The sequence below is a fragment of the Corvus moneduloides genome, chromosome 5 (genome assembly GCF_009650955.1).
Source record: "Corvus moneduloides isolate bCorMon1 chromosome 5, bCorMon1.pri, whole genome shotgun sequence".
Taxonomy (NCBI): domain Eukaryota; kingdom Metazoa; phylum Chordata; class Aves; order Passeriformes; family Corvidae; genus Corvus; species Corvus moneduloides.
In genome coordinates this window covers 38,877,710-38,902,823 of record NC_045480.1, presented here as the reverse complement: position 1 = coordinate 38,902,823, position 25,114 = coordinate 38,877,710, and the positions used below count along the sequence as shown (strand labels likewise).

General features: G+C 36.7%; 1 protein-coding gene across 5 annotated transcripts in view; it reads left to right on the top strand.

Moving 5' to 3' along the window:
- The window catches only part of PALLD (palladin, cytoskeletal associated protein), a 194,085-nt gene that overhangs the window by 54,701 nt on the left and 114,270 nt on the right, over positions 1 to 25,114 (top strand). For all 5 annotated transcript variants that reach the window (XM_032108126.1, XM_032108123.1, XM_032108125.1 and 2 more), the window contains 6 exons: positions 10,404 to 10,582; positions 12,890 to 12,956; positions 13,524 to 13,629; positions 14,591 to 14,665; positions 17,231 to 17,372; positions 18,938 to 18,961. In XM_032108126.1, coding sequence (XP_031964017.1) covers positions 10,404 to 10,582; positions 12,890 to 12,956; positions 13,524 to 13,629; positions 14,591 to 14,665; positions 17,231 to 17,372; positions 18,938 to 18,961 — 593 coding nt within the window. The remainder of the gene's footprint in view (positions 1 to 10,403; positions 10,583 to 12,889; positions 12,957 to 13,523; positions 13,630 to 14,590; positions 14,666 to 17,230; positions 17,373 to 18,937; positions 18,962 to 25,114) is intronic.

Below are 25,114 nucleotides of genomic sequence, written 5' to 3'. Positions count from 1 at the left end.
TCATTTGGGACTAAGAACAAGTGGGAATTTGCAACTATTCAATTATTTTGCCATATCTTGTATTTAATAATATTGAAAAAAAGATATTGTACTATACATTGTGAATATATATGTATAAAACTGTTGAGTTATTGTGAATTGGAGGTATTTCCAATGCAATATCTTTTTCCCCCTAATATTTGCAGGCTTTTATAATTAAATGTTGGGGTCTTACAGCTGAGGAGAACAATTTTTCAGAGAAAGGAAGAGAATTTAGCCACCTGAAGTTGAAGGTATTTTGTTGTGACACAATATTGGCTTTGTTCTGAAGGAAATTTATTTCAGTTTCAACATGTAATGAGAGCTTGAAAAAAATTGAATATTGTCAAGTGCAGCCATCCAAGTTGTTGAGTGATTGTGTTCATTACTGAAGTACAGAATTGTAATTGGAGTGAAGCAAAGAGTCCTTTTGACTCTTCAGCTGTCTCAGAAAGTGTCTATTCTGAATTTTCAGGAGAGTAGCAGTTTTCTCTTTGGTTTTTCTGATTTATCCTTCTTCAGTGTAGCTAACCTGGAAGACAGCAGAGTTATTTCTTAGGGACCCGCAAAGAGGCTCTAGCTATGTTGGCCCAGACTGCACTGGATCTCAAAACCCCTTCTTAGGAGATTTATCCCTAATGTATGGCTGAGTTGTAAGTGGCGGTAGTATGCATACATGTGCCAGGAACTCAGGTTTAGTCAGATTATATAAAATATTCTTCTATAAAGATTTAGATATCAGGTACAAGATAGTGCTCCAGAAAATGAAGTGTGAATAAATTGTCCAAGAAGAGCTCATGTAGGAAAACTGACACATGAAATATTCTTAATGACTTGTAATGCAATAAGTTTTCCAAATATTCTGAAGAAAATGACTGATGTAAAGAATCTCACTAAATTAGCCTGCAGTTATCTAGTGAGTCCAACAGCCCTTGAAAATGTCTTACAAATAGAAGCGTTGAAAACTTCATATTTTAATTGCATTTAATTTATTCTTGGAATTTTATTTCATGCTTTTTATTTACATGTATGAACCTGGACATGTAGCTTTTAAATTTATATATGTCCAAATTCATTAGTTATAGAAGTTGCCCTATGAAATGAATTATTTTTGAACAACTGGCTGTATATGTGACAAATAATCCATATGCCTGTTGTAAAAGGTGGTTTGCAGTGCACAATACATAACTGGTCCTTGAATTGCATAGAATTTTTTCTCTTTCTTGATCTGATGATTGCAAAAATATAGAAGAAACTGAATTATCTATTTACATCTATTTGTCAGTTAAATTGCAGCTTCTGGAAATGACACTTCTATAGCACAGGCTTGTGGCCAAAGAGGGAAAAGAAAGATCTGTGTAAGGTTTCTGAAAATGTGAAATCTGTGGGTTATACCTACACCTGTACAATGCTTTTGTCTTCAGAAAACATATAGTTAAGATCAAGACTATTAAGTACTTTGTGTTTTGCTAATAGACAAAGATATGGAGAAAAAGACAAATCTTTTGTGGCAAAGGGTAAAGATAAAACAGGGTGTGAGGTAGGGTTTAGGCTTTGGACTTCAAAAATGAAAAATAAGTTATTCAGCATGCATTTCAGCATTCTGGTATTTCAGAAGGTTGGCTATAACATAAACAATATTATTTTAGAAGAAACTTCTTTAAGAGATACTTGTTCATTCTGGTTAGAGAAGTAAGCATACAGATTTCTCCTTTAATACTGACTGCTTTTTGCCAGTTAAAGAAATATGATCTCCCTGCTGTTCTTGTTGAATAAAAACAGCTGCACAGATGTCTTTGATCTGCATGATGAAACAGGATTACCTGAAATGTGGTATCTCATTTGGATACCATTGATACATTTGCGAAATATCATTTGCACCAACCCCACAGTGCAGTCAACAGCAAGAGTCACTGCCCTGCTTTCTTTGCCACATGGCAGAAATGTACCGATGAGACTTTGCAGCCAGATCAACAACAAAGTTGCTAGATGCTTTTCATTGTTTTTATGTTAAATATTTATGTATCTTCCTTATAATCAGAGTTCTAAAAAAATAGTGACCAGATCCAGTTTTATAAAAAGTTACTCCTGCAAGAAATGAATAGAAAGTACTTTACTTTGACCTCTTACATGTCTTTTGGTATTACAGAAATGTATATTAATCAGAAATAAATAGGTATGGATTGCATATCTGAGTAAGTCATACAGCAGGTACCTCTTTTCTACATGATATAGTATCTCTATTTACAGACAGAAAAGATTAGCATAAAACTTCTGCATTATAGGCATGATGCGTAATTCAGTTTTATTCATTAAATCTCACAATTTTTCCCTTTATATCTGGATATTTCATTACTGCATCACAGCATGCCTATCTTCCAACTTTTGTAACACTGCATGATGAACACAGAGACATGCTATGTATAGCAATAAAGTTTTACTAAATTAGAAAGTGTTTATGTACTCATTATTTTCTTTAATTTTTCATAGCACATATTCAAATTATAATTAATGTAAAAAAAGGTCAGTTTATTTATATTACTGTTTGTGCTTCTCTCACACCAAGGCAGCTACTTTTAGACTCTCAAAAAAAACCCAAAAACCAAGTATGAATTTAGATATAGCTGTAAGCATTCCTTTAAAAAGTAAGTAATAAAAAAATCCCAATTTGTATTTCAGTTCATATTATAATGCTCACAGTAGTTTTGACTCTGATGCTCCTTTAAAAATATAACAGGAAGCTCAACAAAACCCCCAAAAACCAAGTATGAGTTTAGATATAGCTGTAAGCATTCCTTTAAAAAGTAAGTAATAAAAAAATCCCAATTTGTATTTCAGTTCATATTATAATGCTCACAGTAGTTTTGACTCTGATGCTCCTTTAAAAATATAACAGGAAACTGAGATTAAACAGAAGGACCTTAGGAAACGAGGTAGTTGCCTCAGTAGCAAATTTGTAAGAGTAAATTTTAGTACATTCAGCAACTTCATAAAAATAAATTTTGTATCAAAAATTCTTATTGTGCCTAAGAATAGTTTAGCAGTAACACAGTTGAAATCAGCTGCATGTGTTATACCACTGCCAGAGAAATGCAAAATAAACAGTGGTAACTGTTGAGCAAATAATTTAAAATTCTCTTAATCCAAAAAGTAAAAGAAATGTTCTCTAAAAGGTTTGGTATATGGGAAGCTGTACATCTATACATCTTTGCTTTGCTCAATTTTCGTGCTTTCTAGCATTGATGTTGTGTTTTCTTGTGTGAATATCATTCAGGTAACTAAAAACATCCATCAAAAATATTTTCTTTAAAGCTTCTATACTTAACAGCTACAAAGTGAGGCCAACAGTTGCAAAGTCAAGGACAAGATTCAATCTTGAAAAAAAATTAAGAATTTCTAAGCTGATTCTGTGATTTGAAGACAGAACAATTACTTTTTAATCAAGTCTGGCAATGCTGTCTTTCTTTTGTAATTTAGCTGTACACGTCTATGCAAGGCTGTGGGACATTGCAGCACCCAGAGAGATTGACATGAGTTACAGGCTGTAACTGAGCGTCTTGTCTGAAGCTATCAAAATCTCGAGCTAATTTTCAGATTATTTCCCCATCTGAAAAGCTGAAACAGAGTAGAATCCTTGTTCCATGGGTAAGGTGAACTGAAAGAGGCTTAAAAAACCTACACAAGAATGTAGGGAAGAAATTTTCCTAATGACAGGAATAAGCTAAAAAAATCACCTTTGGAGTTACTGCAGGTTGCAATCAGTGACAGAGGCCATTGCTCACTGTTCTCCGAAGCTTTGTCTGGGTCAGCTGGTCACATCTTGTTACTTCTGTACCCCTTCCACTCTGCATCCTTGCAGAAAACATGATGCAAAGCTTCACTTCAGAGGAAGCAGAGTTAACTTGTAGGAAATGGCAGGCTGAAATGTTGATTCATGTCTTGAAAATACAACAGTTTTGGTATTCTCTTGCCATTTCTTTGGCACTTTAGGAGGGCAGGTTTGGTCTCCAGGTACCTAATTGTGCAGCTTCCTCAGCTGGGTGTGAAGTCCTCATTGAAATTTGTGAGAACTAGGAGAACACTGTGCAACATCTGAAGAATCAGTTAAATCAGTTAAATTTATGTAAACTGTTTGTAATGTAGCACACTTCTTACTGTAAAATTTGTTTCTGTGGTTTTCAGTATATAGAGCCATTTTTAAATTGCTTAGCTGAAGGTTCAGGCAAAGCACCAGCATCTATAGTCAGATTTTTGTTTTGTTTTTAGGATTACAACATATAAATATTTAAAGTATGTATGATGCTATTGGTAACTCTCTTATGAATTGCCTATACAAATAATGAAATATCTATTGCACAAAAATTGGATAGTGTGTAGAGAACTATAAGCATCTGAATAATTTGATTCCTGCAGTGTACTCTAAATATTTTATGACAAAGCTGATTGCTTTTAAAAAATCAGGTTAAGTTCTTTAGGTAGTAACGTTTTATAGTCTGGAAGTTTTTGACTGCTTATTTTCAACAGGGAAAAACGAAATGGGAGTTACACAGTATCATGATGGAAATGCTGATTCTGCCAGTATGGGAATGTCAGAGTATTTAATTTTGACTTTTCTTGCTGGACATACTTAACACCACTAAGGATAAAGTTACTTTTTAATTTACAACTTATCTCTCTGCACTTTCTGTAGTGGTCAGAGTTCCCTATTATAATTTCTCCCTAAGGCTGTATCTTAAAGTTTCACTTCAGCTGCCATTTTAAATTAACTTTAAGAGTGTGCAGAGAGGAAAACCTCTCTATTCCTCAGTGACTCTCAAAAAACATAAGTTCCAGCAGGATTATGCATTAGAGAGAACCTTGAACTGTTTTTCTTAAGACCCTTGTGCTTACTTAGTCAGTGTACTGTTCAACTCTGTTTATATTTTGTTCAGGGTCATTAAAATCCCAGACACACGTGCTCCTATGTATTTCCATGCATGGAGGATTGTGAGGGCATAAAGAAAAGAAGAGTGAATAGAAAGGCATATTGTGTGGAATTCTACTTGATGTCAGTGTGCATGAACTGCTGCTCACCTGGCATCTGACTGTCCTTTTTTGTTTGCTGTTTTGTTTTGCTGCCATGTAGCCAGTGGAAAAGCAAAGAGGGTTTGAAGCATGAAAAATGAGTACCTAATCATTGTTCCCCTGCTACCAAAATCTCCCTTCCTTGTCTGTTGACTTTCCAGTCTAGTGATTGTTTCACTGTCTGCATTAAATATTTAATTGCTATAATTTTAATATACAGAAGATACAATGTAGGTGAAAACTAAGCATGATTGAAGAAAAAGCAAGGCAAAGAGTGGTACAGTGGAAATGCACACAAGAAGATAAATGGTGGAAAGGGAATGAAGAAAAAAGTAGGAAGGAGCAGAAAATTTCAGTGTAATTTGAAATTTGGCAAGATACAGAATGACTAATAAAATTTATCATGTTTATATAAAATATATGTTCCTTTTTTTTTTTTTTTTGGTCAGCCATTATTTGACATCTTACAGTAGTTTCTGTTCTTTTTAAAGGGGACAATTCTCCACAAATTTGCATGAATGGTAGCATGGCCTGCAGGAATGCACCCACAGTGAAAGCTGGAAGTCTTATTCTGTGGACTGATATGTACACATATCTACAAACCCTTTAGTTGGTGCCTCTGCCTGTTTTGTTTCTATTTGCACACTTAATGCAATATTGAGAACCGACAACAAAGGGATAGGGAAATGAGTTGATATTTTTATATTTGGTATCCAGAAGTTGTGAAAGAGGTGTCTTTTTAAAACAATGTTCTCTATATAGAAAATTCTCTTTTCCTCAAAGCATCTGCAGTGTGTTTGTTCCTCTGTGTTACTTTCAATGTCTTTTGGGTTGGGTTGGATTTGGTTTGGTTTGGGGTGTTTTAACTCTCCAGAAGTATTGTTACTTTCTCACAGCTAGAAAGTAATCCTCTTATCCCCAAGAGGCTCAGTAGGCTGGAATAGAATGGACATGAGTTAATGCTGCCCTAGTTAGCATAAAACTGGAATTTTCTTGTAAGACTTGCTTTGTGGCTATTTTTGTGTGTCTAGCCATGAGTTCTTCCGGTTTCTTTGGCTCAGTTTTCCTTTGATAGTGATTTGTTGCTTGCTTTCGTGATCCCTCTGCAGAAAGAGGGAATGCTTCAAAGATTTATCTTTGAATCTGTTTCCGTCCTTAGGAGCAGAAAATTCTCTTACCATGATTATTCTAATTGCAATGCAGTAAGTTTGACTGCACAAATATATATATAAGAGATGAAAAAGTAGAATTCAGTCTGTGTTTGGGAAAAAATGCTTCACTTATTTTTATTTGATGACCCTTTTTTGAATTCACAAACTCTCTTGAACTGAACTGGCAACTGGCAAGTTATGGCCGAATAAGTATTTAAATTGAGTATTTTCTTATTCGCCTAATTTTGATGTAATCACCAAAAGAAGTTCATGGCAAGTAATTCTCCTCTTTCATCAACATGTACATAGAAAAAAATACAATTAGAAAAGGAAAGAGAGTACAAAGTCTCTTGCAGTGTTTGTCATTTCAAATATCTCTGCTCTTGCCAATTGTGAAGGTGAATTCTTCTTTCCACGATAAACAGTGAAGTCCCACACCAGGTGTGTTTCCCATGTATCAAACATCGCCTTAATGATAGCTGAGGTAATTTGGTATTGAATTGCTTACTTATGTGCTTTCCTCTGAGGCAGACAGTGTCTGATCTAGCAGGTCAGGACTCGTTTTCAGTATGACACTGATGTGATGCAACAAGTCTTAATCCAGCTAGTGCTGAGGAATAGCTCCCACTACTTGAGACTGACTGTGCGCATGCACAAATCAAGGGACAGTGTAGAACTTCTCCTCCTAAGAAAACAGTTCACTTATTAAATGTTGTCTGACAAAAAAATATAAATGGATTTTTTTTTACTTTAGGTTCTTATGCTTATGACAATTTTTTCAACATTTTGTGAACATAGAATTTAGGAAACAATAGAAAGCCATACAGCTTACATCAAACTAAAACGGGATCTGTCTGAGAAAATAATTAGGCTTGGAAGAGAGGTTTTCCTTTGCAGGATGTTTCTGGAAAGGAAAGGAAAATAGAACAAATGGTTATGTAGGGCCTCATATTACAGGCTCTTGTCGGTGACTGTCTAGAAATTGAGTTAACCTCTCTCTTGTGCATATTGTTTAAAACATATCTTAGGAAAGGCTACACAGAGGTTAGGGCTCTGAAGGTCTAATAATCAGAAATAGTAGCAGAAATCCTCATACTGGTAGAAGGGATGACTTGTGACAAGAGGAAAGGAGGGGAAGAGGGGGAAGAGAAATGTTAATTTTGGCAGTAGACCTGACAGAGTAGATTTGTCTCCAAGGCAAATAGTTGTAAAAGTAGGCCAAAGGGGTCTGTGGAGTAAACAAATGGAAGTTTGTTAGTTCTTTCCAAAAATGATACTTTCTTTGTGCACTATCTAGGCAACAGAAGACAGAAAAGGAACTTGTTAGTATTCTAATTACAGAAGATAATTGCATATAGCTTTCATGCCACTACTGACTGGGGGTTTTGCCTTCAGGAATAAAATACATACTGTTCATAAACACAGAGAGCTTGCCCACAGTTACGATGTTATTAAGGGAAATTCTGTTATGTGTAAACCTGCTAGGTTTCTTGACTCTGCATTCTGAAAAAAGCATGACATTTCAAGTTTTACAATGTAATATTTTCAGAAGGATGTTTTCAAACATTTTTTATTTATGTTAATTACATGAAGTTTGTAATTAAAAAGAACAATAAAAGTGAGGAAATTCAATTTTATAGACTCCTCGCTGATTGTTATTTTATAGTATCTGGCATCCTGTAATGTTGCATGCTTTTCCGGAATAGGTAGGGAGAGTTCTGTAACTCCTTGGGGTTATTTTGGTTTTTGGGGGTAAAGGGAAGTCATCTGATAGAGGGAAAATAAAAATTTTAATTCTGAAGTATTAGTGGTGTGTAACTGCAAAAATTCTCTCAGAAACACGTACAAATTAAAGGAAAAATACCAATTTATTTGTGGCAAATTTTAAGTATTTAAAAATTATTTTTGAAATTCTGTCATCTTTTACTTTGCATTGACTATCCATAAATTTATAAAAGAACATACTATGGCAGAAAACTAAAAGTTGGGGGGGGGGGGGGCAGGGGAAGATCCCTTTCGAAGCTTGCTGTCAAGAATTGCTCATTTTGTCTTTATTCTCATTAGAGCAAGATTTGAATACTGGGGAGCAGAGGAAGAAGAGGGTAAGGGAAAGGAGAGGACATGGAAAAGCACAGATTGGAATTATGGGGTGAGAGGAAAGGAAGAAAGAGTGGTAAAGATCAGAGTGGGTTTGCAGGACTGGAGTGGAAATAACAGCCCTGGCAAGGCTTGGCAAAAATTGTTTTCAGGCTATAGGGGCAATTTGAGAACAGAAGGATGGTTGCTCATGAATGATTTTCCTTTAGTGACTCTCCAATCTACCTCCCCTCCCTGCAAAAATGCACAGCAGACACTATAAACCAAGAATTACCCACTTTTCATACTTGCTGTGCTGCCAGAGATAGAGAGAAATCAGGGCATAGCCTAGGGTAATAGGACTACCTGATATGAGGGAATCAAAGAGAAAAAAAGGTGGGAACTGGTACTTTCATGGTAGCAGTATGGGCTGAGAGCATAGACTAGCTTATACTGGAAAATGCTTGATTGACCTGATGTAAACAAAATTATGCTGTGCTTTTACCTACCTATAAGTCACCATAGGTAAGTGTCTGTTTTGTGTTTACCTAAATCCAGCACTTTGGTTGGGACATACCTTCTTGGTAGTGGAAGATGTATTACTTACATACATAAAAATCCAGGCCTCAGAAATCAGTTTATGTTCTTGATCTAAGGCAAGAGCAAACCTATTTAAAGGTTACCAATATGGAACCTGTGCCATGGGATTATGTTAGGTTGACTGGGTAAGATGGACAAAAACCACAGAATCACAGAATGGGTCAGGCTGGAGGGGACCACAGTGGGTCATCTGGCCCAGCCTCCCTGCTCAAGCAGAGCACATGGCATAGGATTGTGTCCAGACAGTTCCTTGAGTATCTCCAGTGTGGGGCTCTCATCAGCCCCTCTATGCAATCTCTTCTGGTGCTCAGTCACCCACACAGTAAAGAAGTTCTTCCTAATATTCTGGTGGAACTTTCTGTGTATCGGTTGCCTGTTGCCTCTTGTCCTATTGCTTGGCACCACTGAGCAGAGCCTGGATCCATCCTTTTGATACCCTCCCTTCAGATACTTAGATGCATTCATGAGGTCCCCTCTCAGCTGTCTCTTCTCAAGGCCCATCTCCTGTTCTCATAAGAGAGATGCTCCAGTCCCTTGAGCATCTTTGTTGCCCTCTCAACAGGAGCTCCAGGAGCTCCATGTCTCTCTTGTCCTGAGGAGCCCAGAACTGCATACAGCACTCCAGATGTGGCCTCACCAGGGCTGAGTAGAGGTGCAGGATCACCTCCCTTGACCTGCTGGAATTTTCTTCCTAATGCACCCCAGGTCTTGGCCACAAGGTCACACTGCTGGCTCATGGGCAGCTTGGTGTCCACCAGGACTCCCATGTCCTTCTCCACAAGCTGCTTTCCAGCAGCTCAGCCCCCAGCCTGTATTGGTGCCTGGGGTTATTTCTCCCCAGGACCCTGCATTTGCCTTTGTTGAATTCCAGCTGGCTCCTCTCTGCCCATCTCTCCAATCTGCCAAGGTGCCTCTGAAGGGCTGCAGAGCCCTCTGGGCTATCGGCCACTCCTCCCAGCTTTGTGTCATCACTGAACTTGCTGAGGAGGCACTTTCTCATCCAGCCAAGTCATTGATGAATAATACTAGGCCAAGTTGGGGGACACTGCTAGTGACAGGCCTCCAACTAGACCCTGAGCCATTGATTACAAATTCAGATATTCTGTGTGCAGGATCAGTGGGATTTAGGTAGATGGGAGTAATAAATTATATTGAAATGGATTAGACTGTGATCAAAACAAGCCAATACACAGGTTACACAGGAAAAATTCATTTACCAAAACCTGGACAGGAGGTAGTTTTAAGATGTAGGTGTGTTGTGTACAATTTTCTTAGTATTCAGAAATGTTTTCACATTAGTATTCACAAAGTTTAGTCTAGCAAGTCATTTCTTTGTGAATGCCATTAAACACTTCAAAGGACCATGTGCTGATTTCAGTTGCAATTTAGATTTTTGCAGCAGAGTGTAATGTCTTCTTGTGTGCGATGAGCCTGAACCAATCCTTTATATTCTTTTTTTTTTTTTTTGTATTTCTAAATGTGTGTGGGTTGCAGATGGTTCTGTGAAGGAAAAGAACTTCAGAATTCCCCTGACATTCAGATCCATTCTGAAAGTGGAGGACTTCATTCACTAATTATAGTAGAAGCCTTTGAAGACGACACTGGACGCTATACTTGTCTGGCTTCAAATTCTTTTGGTTCAGATAGCACATCAGCTGAAATATTCATTGAAGGTAAGAGATAAAATAATAACATACTTGATGTATATAAGAAAAGATAACTAAGCTGAAGTTCACTTTTGGTTCTTTATTTTAAGATTACATTCAATATGGTGGTATTTTTATGGTATTCCTCTGCTTTCCTTTAACACAACACGTTTTGAACATCACATCATATTAATTCAGGTATTTCAAGGAATGTATCAGGAATCACTGAGTAGAATGCTATTTATTTAGGGTAGGAAAGAAATAAAGAATGAAACAGAAGGAACCAATAAAGCCTTTGGCTTATCATTAGTTTTTAAGCAGTACCTCTGTAATTCACTAGTTAAATTTGACTAGTTATAGCAGAAATGATTTTCATGATAGCAGTAATCCCCATCTCAGTTTTGAACTGCCTCCCTGTGCAAATAAATGTCGCTGCCCCAAGTGAGTCTTCTTTAGTCATGTGTAAATGTACTATAATCCTTATATCTTTGGTATACTGATTTTAAGTCAGATTGAAGTCAGTCATACTGGTTTTGTCCAGAAACAACTGCTAGTTATTGTCAAATATTTCCTGACTGTAAAATTAGTCATAATTCAAGTATTATTTTCTCTGAGAAAAGTTAATGATGACCATGAGTAAAATTATTAAGTTATTTTGTAGCAGAGAACTGTATTTCAGGCAAGATTATCTTAATTGAATACTGATTTTTGTTTTAATTCATAAGTCTTTCAAAAATTTGGGTAATATGTATTCTTTTACCAGTTTTGTAACTCATTAAAACTAATTCAGATGGTCAATTGAAAGCATAAAATAAATTAACATAAGAAATAGTAATAAGAAATCTGAATAATGACAAAAAAATTATTAAATAGATTTTGTTTAACAAAACAATAAACTTCTCACTGAAAATTAGCTAAATCATGAATATGAATGGGATTTCTTTCATTATTTTTTTTATTCTCAGAACTTTTTAATGCCCCATTGGGATATAATAGCAAAATCCCCAAGACTTTTCTGCATCTTACAGATTCTAGTAAAAGTTTTCTTCACAGAAGTAATCATGATTTCTGAAATACTCAAGTGTAGTACAAATATATAATGCTGTGTGAAGTTATAAGGACAGAAGCAACAGTAAAAGAAGAAACAGCTAGGTAGAGAGATACGGTGAATAAAACAATTAATTTTTTGACATCTGCCAGTCTTGCTATATGGAACCTGTCTTGAAGTTTTATAACATGTTACTTTGAAAGAGAGAGATTTGTACAAGTCATTAGGCTCCTCCCCTGTCATTTTTAAGGAAAACAGATTGACACACAAGCATTGCTTTGTACATTAATAGACTTGATGACACTGATGCATCATACTTTCTTTTGTGCAGCAGGCCCAGCCATGCAAGACCTGGTTGTTCTGTGTTCTTAAGAAATCCTTTCATGTAGACCCACTTTGATGACTGGACATTTACTTGTCTCTTCTCATCTGTTCTGTGCTACTTATTGCTTTGATTTTTTTATTGCATTAACTTTGTAAATCAGTAGGGTACTTGAGTATTTCAGTCCCAGCATTGTTTCATTGGAATCCATCTATGCTATACTATGCATACTGATTATGAAGTGCTTATGGTTTGTATTAAACATACAGCCACCCATATATATGCACAAATTCTTTCATGAATAATGTGTACTGCATAAATGTCTAGAATGAATGTGTGAAGTATCTATTTTAGGAAAAACTAGGACAAAGGAAATAAATGGTTTCATAGTTTTTTCTTTAAGTAAGCTCAGGGTATTGCCAAACACATACATTATATCAAGACTTCCACTGGCAAGAAATAGCAGTACATAAATGTTATGTGTAGGTTAATGTAAATAGTCGGAAATGTGGAGATCATGGGCAGCAAGTTTAGTCTGAAAATATCTTGGTATACTGAGTTGCTCTTATTTAAGTTTGAAGATTTGTTATCTGTGTATAAGCTATGTATTTGCTTAAGCTTCAAATTTAAAATTTAAGTAAATAAAATTACACATTTCCAGTAGAGCAGTAGTAGTCAGCATTTTTTTTTTCTGTCTTTGCCATATTTATTTCAATATGAAGGGAGACAGCTAGGAGCCCAGGGAAAGCAGTGTGCAATTAAATTGGCATGGTTATGATTTCTGTAACTGTCTAAAGTACATAGTTACAATCTTTATCAGATAAAAAAACTGCCATAGTTTGTTACAGAGAGTTCTCAATTCTTGAAGTAAAATGCAAAAGTATCATAGTTTTTTCTTTGGAATTTAAACATTAAATAAATCAGTAAAAAGATATGAGACTATTGAAAAAACTTTCTTTTCCAGGTGCCAGTTCTACAGATTCAGAGAGTGAAAGTTTAATTTTCAAATTAAAATCTGGAGCTATGCCACAGTAAGTGTGTAAAGCAGTACCAATATTGTGTAAATGTTCTTAAAAAGGGATACTGGAAAATCTTCAGTAGTTTTACAATCCGAATAAGCATCTGGGGTACATTTGTGTATGTCTTGACTTTTCTACTTCTCTCATGTAATATGAATGTGCAGTATTATAACTGCAGATTGTATTAATGTGCTTGCTCTGTCAGAGAAGGCTGGCCTCCCCTGACAACAATTTTGTCAATACCAACTTTTCATATTCAGAAGTAAGTTCAAGTTAACCAAGTTTTCATTTGTAATCACCCAATCCAGTGCCTCCAGAGAAATATGTAGAGGACTACAATTAAAGAAACAAAACACGTTTTAGTTTCATCTTTTATTTTATGAGGAAGTGTAAATTAACCAAAGGTTGTGTTCTACTCAAGCTTCATCCATCATGTTGATCTTCATCATTCATGTTCATCTTTTCAGTTGATGATGACATATTTAAATATGTAGAAAGTACAGGGTGGCTTATGTATTAAAAACGTACACATTTTTATTTCAGATCCTATAAAGTGCTTTCTGGGTTTTTATTTTTCAGGGCCCAAAAGAAAACCACTTCTGTTTCCTTGACAATAGGATCTTCTACGCCAAAATCTGGAGTGACCACAGCTGTAATTCAACCTATCTCTGTGCCCAGTCAGCAGGTATTTTTAGACACCAATTTTTAAATAAGTAAAAGTGTTTCAAATTTTCTTCCAAAATTTACAACTCCTGAAAAACTCTGTCATTTTGAGGAATTACATTGTTAAACTATAAACTTACATTACTATATTAACAATTATGATTTTAAAAAATTAAGTGTATATCCACTGAATGGGACATAAAAATAAATATACATATGGATTCTTACACAATGTGTATCCACACAGCATGTGAGCAGCAGGCAAATCTGGTGATGGTGAAAATTACAGAGTTTATCACTTAATAGTGACTTGTTCCAGTCCCAAAAGAATGTGCTACAAATGAATGCCTGCTATATTTTTTAGTAAAAGTTGTAAATGTTGTTATTAAATTTAATATTTGTTGTCATTTCTTTGGGCCTTTTAGAGAAAAATAAATTTTACTACCTAGACATTAAATATAGAAAACCGTTGTTCATTCATTTGTACACGTCTTTAATGCCACTGTGGCTGACTTAGAATTTACATATAAATCATAAAATACAAACAAAATAAAAATCTCTGTCAGCCTGTACATGGTAAATTCTTTTTCCTTCCTTAGGCTATCCTTGATAAGCTTTTAGGTACCTGGATTTATTTATCACTGCATCAGTGAAGGGATGTAGTAGCAGGAGAAGCAAAAATGCTTCAGTGCAAAGGATTTACTTGAATCATATTAACAGGAGTCAAATTCTCAAAATACTTATAGGCAAAGACAATTGGATACAAAATTCTCATTGGAAGTATAGAAGCCTTCAAAGCTTGCGTTTTGATTTCAGAAATATAACAGACGTGAAATAGTGATGTCTCCCAAGAAGTGTGGTAGAAAGAGAACACCATCATAAGACTGCACATGTGAGGATTTGTGTTTTTGCATATACATGGAGGCCATATCCTTGAAACTAGTATTTTTTCCATTTTATAGCATTGTTGCATTGCTTTGCAGGTTCAAAGCCCTACTTCATACCTGCACCATCTGGATGGACCCAAGCCTATCTATTCTGCACCTATTTTTACAAAGGTAAGTTTTATCCGTCATGATTTTTATATCACGCTTTTGTAGTCCAAAAGAAAATATCAAAATTATGTATCCTAATGCAGGAAGGTTTGATCATGTTCAAACTTTTCAGTGTCAATGACTTCCGAAGAAAATACTTTTCCACTGCAACAATGAAGTTCTTAGGCATTCTACTACAGATTTACGTGAATATTCTGTATGAATTTGTCTTACGCCCATGACTGTTCTCCATTGATAAATGTTTGTGAAATATAGCAAGGTAAACACCAATTATGTATCATAGTCTTGACAAAGCCTCCTTCACAGTAGTTTATCTACTGACAAGAGCAAATAACACAGGCTTTTTAACTCTGATTTAGAAAAAAAAATTGTAAAAATCATAGAATTGCTTAGATTGGAAAAGATCTTTAAGATCACTAAGCCCAGCCATTAACCCAGCACTGCCAAGCCCACTACTAAGTAATGTTGATAAGCGCCACATCTACATGTCGTTTAAATACCTCCAGGGATGGTGACTCAACCACTTCCCTGGGCAGCCAGTGCTTGGCAAGCTTTTCTGTGAAAACAATTTTCCCAATATCCTATCTAAATCTCCCCCGTCACACCCTGAGGCCATTTCCTCTTGTCCTACTGCGTGTTACTTGTGAGAAGACCCCATCCCCACTTCATTACAAATTCCTTTCAGGTAGCTGTAGAGAGCGATAACATCCCCCCAAGCCTCAGTTTCTCATGACTAAACAACCCCAGTTCTCTCAGCTGCTCCTCATAGGATTTGTGCTCTAAACCCTTCACTGGCTTTGTTGCTCTTCTTTGGACATGCTCCAGCATCTCAATGTTTTTCCTGAGCTGGCCAAAACTGAACATGGGATTCGAGGTGCAGCCTCATCAGTGCTGAGTACAAGAGCCAGTCCTTTCTGTAGTCCTGCTGATCATACTATTTCTGATACAGGGACTTTTTAGAAGAGAAATTTCTATTCAGTATTTCATAGGTAATTACTTAAGTTAATATTTATCTTCACGTTCATCCCAAATCAAACTTAAGAACTGGGAATGAGGTAGCAGCCAAAAGGAATGATGCCATGCTTCCCTAATCTATAAAATACAACTTCCATTGGAAATATTATTTCATTGTGCCTCAAACAATGATTTCTATAGTAGTAATTATTACCTAATCACGATTTGAAATGAAGTATTTCTGGTTATTACTTCAGGAAAACATTTGATTAAAAATTAATATGGAACAGCAAATAGTTTTGCCCGGATATAAGAGCAAGAGTAAGCAAGGGTAAGCCCTGCCCTCTACAGCTGTCCAGCTTTGCTCTGTCATATTCCTGTCTCAATGTAAAGAAAGGTCTGATTCTGTCCCTCGTAATCCTGCACCCATACTGCATGTGTCACAGGAAGGTGAATAGTGGAGGTGCAAGAGATTAGGGAATGTGGTTGCTGAAAGGTTGCGAGGCAGGCAATTTCCAAATAAGAGTGGCAAACAGGAGAAATCTATCGCCCATCCAGAAACTACCAAAGCAATCAAAACTCCACATATCTCTTGTCCCTGAAATCCGTTATTAACTGGCTTAAGCTAGCTGGGACATACCAAACCAAAAAACTAATTACAGAAGAAACAAACCAGATATGAACAACAAAATACTTCAAAACAAAACTCTTAATCCAGATTCCTGACATAAATTTCTCTCCATACGAAGTTCAGGGAACAGCTCAAAGACTTTTAGGTTTCCATGTAACAAAATTCTTACGTATTTGATTAACTAGAGATCTATGAATAAAAACTAGGAATAACTCTGAGCTTAGATCTAACTTCAAGTGCTTTGCTGCATTAAGGTCTAAAACTTTGTCAATAAATTGCAAAGGAAATTAGACACCCACTGCAGAGTAAAAAAGACTCTTTGATTTATAATCTTAAGATACATAACAAAGGTAAAAATAGTGGCTATAACCTGTCAATTGTGTTACTTAAAATACTATGTTTCTCTCTCGATGCAGCTCTTCCTTAAAGATCTAGATGTTTCCTAAATCTTTCACATATGTATAAGCATTTATTACAGCCAGAGTACTGTGTCAGAAGCTATCCATACACTAGTTAATATAGCCTAATCATATTGATGTCATCTAATTTTGCTTGGTTTGTTATATATGGCTCAGATTAAAAGCAGCTCCACTTTCTAGAGCTGGACCCAAAAGCAGCTCAGCTACTGTCTCAGGATTAAGTCAATTGATGTGTAGTTAGTTCCATAATTTTCTTTTCATTTTGTGGAAGAAGAATAAAAACAGAAAGCTCAAACTGTAGCGATCTGCTTGTGTTAATTTGAGGAACTAAATACTTCTACACTTTTCCCTTCTTTGGTCTTATTAAGAATGTATTTGTAAGTAACCTATTCAATAATTTTTAACTATATAGATGTATTAAATTCAATCAGAATGAAAGAAAATGCCTATTGCAAAAATGGAATGACACAATAAAATAAAGTTTAATTACAAAGGGAAGAAAAGACTATTTTTAAGAATGCAAAATGCTCTTGGTTTATTTGAATTGCGATGTTTATATTTCAGGAGCTACAAAACGCCACAGCATCTGAAGGACAAGTCGTGGTATTGGAATGCAGGGTCAGAGGACCCCCTCCCATTCATGTTAAGTGGTTTCGACAGGGCATTGAAATTCAAGATTCTCCAGACTTCAGAATTCTCCAAAAAAGTAAGGCAATGTCATGGTTTAACTTCAGCTGGCAACTGAGCGCCACATAGATCCTCATTCACTCTCCCCCGGTGTGCTGGGGAAGTGAATTGGAGAAGTAAGAAAACTCATGGGGTATAATAGGGAAAGCAAAAGTCTCAGAAGCAAAGCAAAACAAGGAATCTTTTCACCCTTTCCCATGGGCAGGCAGGTGTTTAGCCATACTGAGGAAAAAAGAGGTTCCATCACGTGTAAGTTACTTGGGAAGACAAACGTCCTAACTCTGAATGTCATCCCTTCCTCCTCCTTCGCCCAGATGTACATGCTGAGCATGATGTCATATGGTATGGAATATCACTTTGATCAGTGCAGGTTGTTTTTCCTGGCTGTGTTCCCTCCCAATTCCTTGTGCATCCCCAGCCTCCTCACTATCAAGAAGATAGAAGTAGCAGAAAAGGCCTTTATAAAAAAAGTCTCTGTATTGCCAACACTGTTTTAAGCACAGATCTTAAACACAGCCCCGTACCAGCTGCTGTGAAGAAAATTAACTCTATCACAGTTAAAACCAGGACATTTTCCATCCCCTTATTCCACACCATTTATGTCATGCTCAGGTCTCACACTAGCCAATAGATCCTCATGAACTACCACCCCACTTCTCATCCTTTGAGGTAATACACAGATATCATTCCCTTAGTCTGTGCATCATCCCTGTAAAATTTCACAAATCATACTTTGAATTCTTTTAGTCCATGGCTTTGGGCTCCATCTGTTATGACGATATTCAGGACAGGAGAAGAGGTGGTGTGTTGCATGGACTTATGGGGCACCAAAGCCAGCCCAGGCCAGGTCACCACTGCCCTTGCATTGCTTCTTGTGGGGGCTTCTCCTCAATTGTTTCATGGTGTTCCTGGTATAGTAATTCCTATAACATGCAACTCAAATCACAGGTTACAACAATTTAAAGGTATTGCCATTGCAATCTTCACCCTTGGTCCCACTGGCCCAGAACAGTGGGTCTAACATTGCAATTAACTTCTCCCCTTGTTCCTAGCCTGGCTAGCCACAAGAGGTTCTGGCTGGAGTCACCTCAGTCAATTCCAGATGTAGTGGACTCCACTCCAAATGAAAGCCATCTTGGCCTGCACTCTGCTGCCAAAGGGATTGAGAAAAACACATTAGTGACACCATTTGTGGCATCCCACTTGGCTGCCTTTGACTCCAGTTCATATTGAAGTTCTAGCACATCTGGCACAGCTGCACTCAGCCAAAACCAGCTCAGACAATAATCTGAAGTGGCTACTTTTAATACAGGATGGAAAAAGATCATTAAATTAGTCTGTCAGGATTCAGTTTTGGACAGAGTCCTTTCCTCTTCCCATTTCACTGCTAACGGCTAGAAGTAATAACTGAACTGCTGCTACTGACAAACAGTTTAAATCTTCTTGATTTTGTAATGTCTGCACAGGTTCTCTGCTTATTTACAGTATTTCAGTATAATATGTTCATTCAGTACACTGATATTTATTAATGTAATCTCTAATATAATTTTTTCTTGTTTGTTTCCCTTATGATGTGGTATGCAGAGCCCCGATCTGCAACTGAACCTGGTAAGAATCATATGAAAAAATAATCTCTTGATTTCGCTAGCTCTTTGAGTTTGTACTGAAGCCATAAATAGAAAAGTGTTTCTGCTGAACATTGGTAAATTGAAACCCCCTTAAAGACAATGCTGCTTTATCACACCTCCCATACTGTACTCTGTACTTTACATCAGTTCCTTTATTAGTTAAACAGTAAATTCCATTTAGACCAGCAAGGAGAGTCTCACAGCTTTGACACAAACTTCATTCTCAGAAAGTAAATGGTTAGCATGCTACTGAGGGAAAAAGGACAAGTCCCACAAAATTCCATTACCCAAATGGTGCTCATAAGAATTACGTAACACCCAACCACTAAATGCTAGTTTTACCAATCCAGCTTGGCGGATGTGATGTGTCTTAAATGCAAGTAAAACCTGATCCCAAAAAAAAAAACAAAAAACCACTGAATTTTTCTAACCTATTCACAACATAAAAGTCCTAGATTTCATCAAGTAAAAAGTGTTCTTCCAGCTACAGGTTTTCTCTGACTGCTTCATTTTCACATTATGTATCGTTAAATACTGGGGTAGATTCTTGAATAGTAAGTGGATGCTAAAAGACTGAGAATGTTCTTTAATGTTTCAAAGTCAAACATGTAGAAGAGCAGACAGTGATACAGTCTGAACCTTGATTTAAGAGGGTGACCAGTTGTACTTGAATATTCTTGAATTTGGAGAGAGTTTTAATTATGACATTGAAAAAACCAGAAAAGTTTTCTATCTAGGGATTGGGTATTTCCAAAGAGTGTCTCTGAAGGATGTTAGCAATAGGGGGATGTTTTAACTCTGAGGGGTTGAATTGGCAGGCAGAACATACCTGGCAGCTGAGAGATATTTGTAAAGTGGCACTGTGGCCATGAGGATACAGACAAGGAAAAATGCAGCTTTCCTTTGATTTTCATGGAAATGAGAGGAAGGAAAGAGAAATCTTCTTTTCTTAGTCAGCTATTCACTAATTTTCTTGCTACTTGACAAAATTGTTATATACCTATTTTACCTCATGTCCATTATACATACACATTGCGCACACACATGTGCATGCTCTATCCTAACAGTTAATACTGTTGATCATGGTGTGCAACATCATCAGCTCTAGTATTAGCTGATGCCCTGAATATGTGCGACTGAATGATTTGATTTGTGGAGGCTTGAAATGTGAGTCATGTGAAGGAAAGAAGAGTATCAGAAAACCAAATTAACCAAATTAATGAGGAATTAAAACATATCCAACTGCTAACAATGAGCTATTAGTACTTTATAATCATAACACAAACTTTAAGGTTTAAATATTGTAAGTTAGGGTACAAAATAGTTTGAAGAGAGTTTTAATATCATTTCAAGCCTTTGGATATGAAAATAAATAAAGGATAAAAGGTTTGTATTGAAATATGTTTAATTCTGTATCTTTCTTAGAACATTCTCCTGTAATATATATTACAGAGTAAGTCTCCCAGTTTAGGTGTTTTTTTGATATCTTAAAAAGAAAAAATAATCTGATCAATAGGTTGACTTTTTTTCCCCTTCTCAGAGGAACATTTCTCCTGTCAAAGTAGCAAAATCTTTCCTAGATTTGATCTACCAACATTATCAGAATCGTACCTTGTATATCCAGCTCATTCTTACTGTGAGCTTCTTCTCTACAAAATCCCTTGAACTGTGTTCAGTTCTTCTTTTAACATGATAGATAGAATCTGAAAGGAGTGAAATTTTACACAAAAGTTTCTAAGTATAAATTTACCAGCTGATCTTAGAGATTTTCTTTTTAATATCCAATTTAAGACTTCTGTCAAAACTCATAGTCATGAATGTTCGTTTAGTTTTGGTAATTGTTTTTTTACCCTTTCATGCTCTTTAGTAAACCTAATGTGTATAATCCTAGATGAACTAAATATTTTAGAGTAGGAATGCAACATTATCTAGTAGAAGGGAGAAGGACTTTTTTGCTAGAAAGAAAAGGTTTCCTTTGTGTGAATAGTTGAGTACAAAGAAAAACATATATTATGCTTCTTGATAGATTTTTTTTCACCAACTAATTTTCATATTGTTAGTTACAAGGTTTGTATAGCCTCTCTGACAGTTATTGCTGTGGAAGAAGTAAGAATGTTGATGATAGTTCACAAAACTATCAGCTTGCTTTCATAACTGCTACCTGAAATAGGAAATAGAAGGTGAGATTCTGAGTCCAAAGAGTTCATCACTTTGCCAGCCCTCTCACAGACCTGCACTATCATGTTGGAAGTGCTGAATATTCTCCTTCCCATTTCTGGTTAGCTTGCAGACCCTGAGAGAAGATACCTGAAGTCTTCTAAAGGGTACTAAGGAATGGATTCTTACATGAAAAGTGCATTTCTTAAGTGCATTTCTTCTCAAGTGCAGAAAAGTTATTTAATGTCGATGTATCTCATACCATTCTCAAGGGAGTTGGCAAGACAAGAATAGGAAGACATCTCAAAACAGTTTTGGTATCTGTATTGTTGCAGTTTTATAGACATAACAGTAGTGGATGCCTGACTGCAGTGTGTCTGGTTTGTTGTTGGATTATATCTTTTTTCATGCATGTAATTATGTTGCAATATATATTTATGAACACCTTCCTGTACTTTCACTCTGTGAAAGAATTTCAGTTTGGTATTTTGTTCTCCCTGGATTCATTGAGCTAAGTACTATACTATTCCTTAAGATTCATGCACTTATCTTTTCCGACTAAGCCCTATTAAATAATGTAGTGTCTTAAATAGTGCAGTGTCTTACTCACTACAAAAATTAATGACAGTACACTTACTTGTCTATTTGTGTAGGAATTGACACTGTGCATGCAAAGGGAATGTAAATAAAGTTTGGGCAAAATGTAAATATTTCCTTTTGGCATAAATAATGAGAAATGTTTGGTGTATTAGTAGTACCACTGGTAATAAGTAACAGTGAGTTTTAAGATGTCATGAAGAATCTTAAAAGTTCTGCAACAGGAAGCTGGATATGGGTATCAGAAACCTAATAGATGCAGCACTTGTTTGTGATATAATTCATACTCTTGGAAGCCAGACTAAACAATGCCTTCAGAGGAAATTTTTCATGAGCAAACACGTAACTGCTATTCAATGCAGATGGTTAATACATACGCAAGATTGATAGGGAAACCAATGTGCATATGCTAGATAAGTATTCAAAATTTTGAAAGATGGATGTGTTTTCTAAAAATTTTTCCAAGTTTAAAACATTCATGGAATTTTACATAAATTGTAACAAGTTGTAGTGTGACTTTAATTGCTGGTTGTCAACCCAAATCCAACCATCAATAAACACTTCCTAGCACTCGGTAATTTTGGTTATCCTTTGATAGGTCAGTACTAATGATTTAAAATAAAAATATTCCATGAACTCACACAGGTAAGAAATTAAGAAGCAAGGGGGTTTTTTTGGCTACCTTTTTTTTGTTACGTTCTATCTACTCTAATGTGTTTTGCACTCCTTTTTCTGTCTAGACAGAAATCAGTTTGCATTGCAAATCCCTCCAGACTGCTTCGTGAATTAATAGCTAGTCAGATTACTTAAAGCCAACATCACAGTTTGTCAAATTACCTGTTCTGTACTTCTTTCTTGGACATTTTGACTTTATACTGATTGAATCCTTCAAAAACAGGCTGCCTGAGAATGAAAAATCCCGTGGAATCACTTGCCAGCTGTTGATATTTTGACCATTACTCAGCTGTCTGGAGACAGCCACAAACTGTATTGAATTACATTAGAGCGATTGTCTAACAGCATGTAAGAAGAAAACTGTATGAAGTAATTTTGCTTAAATTGCCAGGGAATTGCCACATATACATGCTTTTTTTTCCAAAGCACAATACTGTGTATGTTCACCAAACACATCTCAAAAGATAGTCATCACTTCTCTTGGATTGTGCTTTCTTGTTCCCTGTTTAACTGCTCTGTTTCAGGATTTCCACTCTAGTAAGTATGTCCTTTAGAAATTCCCCCCTATTTCTACATTATTTTTGAAACTGAAAATATATGGCAAATGTTACAGAAATCCTTAGTGCTTCCCTGCACCAAGAAAATCCTCTTCCTTGTAGCTGATGAAATTCAAAACATAGAAGCTTTGATAGGCTAGAATGCATGCCAGATCCTTGCACTTTTTAGTGAAAACAAAATACTTACCACTGAGGGTCTGTCTCCTTCTTCTGAGAAGCAAACAAGGGCTTGGAGAGAACAATCTTCTATGAGCCATATCTCAAGAACCCAGATGAAGCAAAAAACTGAAAATAGGCTAAAATTCTCCTTCATTTAAGATGGTCTGATCTACTTACATATTATTGTTTGTCAATTACATTTGCAGTTGTACTTTGTGCTCCCAAGGTACCTAAAGAATTCTGTTCCTGTAGTGACCTCATCTTAAGTCTGACTGCTGCAACTATCCTTGCTTGTTGATGCTTCCAAATTCAAAGTAAACATTTGATCTGTTTTGTACTATGTCATTTTAAAAAAAAATCTTTCATTCCTCTCCAACTGTAAACATTTAAAGCTTATTGGAGTACCTAATATTCACAGCTATGTTGCTGAATGCATTCATTCAAGCCTTGATGTATATACCTGACTTATCTGCAAGCTGGGTGGCTTAGGCATCTACAGTATCATAACTGCCTTAGTGTAAGCTTTAGCATAAACTTTTCCTTGACACTGATAAATGGCTTAATTTCTCCTCAAACCTGAACAGTGTTTTAGGGGCTTAAACTTTTCTTGCCATAGCAGTGTTCCCATTTATTGTACTCAATCTGGCTAGATAGCAGACATCTTGGTTATTGATTACATATCGTGTCACCTAGGCTCTCTACCCTAAAACTGCATTTTATTGCTCACGATCCCATTTCCTGTTGTTCAGTTTTCTTATCAGTCTTTGGTAAGTACTGTTTGAGGTTTCTTCAAACATAGTCAGTTTTATGCATCTTTGTAGTGGTTTGGTCTAAAATACTCATTGCTGTTTATCTTCTGTGAGATAAGAATTAGGAGAAACGCAAAGCAGGCACCAAACTTGAAAGAATATAAAGAAGTTTATTAACAGACCTAAAAGAAGGGGAAAAAAAATTATACCACACCTTCAGAACTCTCCTCCTCCCCCCACCTTCCTCCCTTCTCCCACTGACAATGTAAAAAGACAACCCTTAAGATGTTCAGTCTGTTTACCACTTCCATAATAACCTTGTTCAGTCCATTTAGAAAGAGAAGTCTCTTCTTGCTCATGCTATGAAAACATTATCACAACGAGACAGCCGCCCACTTCCAAATATTGTTCAGTCCATTTAGGAAGAGGTTTCTCTGCTCGCATGTGAGTCCTTTCCCCCGACTTGCAGCTTCTCCCGCAAACTGCTTTCGAGGGTCCACTCTTGAAGTTTTTTGGGGTACAATTTTAAGGTTGAGCCGTTCAGAAACAAAAAAACAGAGGCCCTTCTCCTTCCCTGGGAGCAAAGGGTCTTCCTCATCTTCATCTTTAGGACTATCTCTGGGAGCATCTCTAGGAACTGAGGTTTTCTCCTTTCCCGTTTGGAGCGAAAGTCCTCATCTGGTCCATCTCTCCCTGTCCAAACTTCTCATGAAATTACAGCTGCGTCAGCATCTGCCTATCTCAGCGCAGGTGCTTTTGCTTACGAGTTGAACACTCCACCCCCCATATCTTCATGAAATTACAACAGGATACTCTGATATATCATAGCTTCACAACAGAATTTCAGCTTTAAGCATCTCCTCTCTCTCCTCCCTCAGGTTTTCAGCTCTTCAAAGCAATAAAAGGGTTAATCTCACCTCGGCCTTGCAGCTTTGCAGCTGGAATGTTGAATTTTTCTTATTGCAGTGGAGAGGGGGGAGAGCCGAGCCGCTCCGGCTGCCCACGGCAAGGCAGTGGGGGGGGTTCCACGGCTGGAACAGGTCCATCGACCCAGGATGGCCGTGACCCGGCCCGGCCTGGCCCAAGCAGGGCCTGGCTGGGCCCACTGGCCCCGGCTCGGGCCCCACAGCCACCTGTCCCAGCGCCGGAAACGAGAGAGAGCTTGGAGGGGGAGTTTGCCTATTCTTAAATGTGGATCACAGAGATGGTCGCAACTTTAAGTGGCTTAGAGAATTGTCC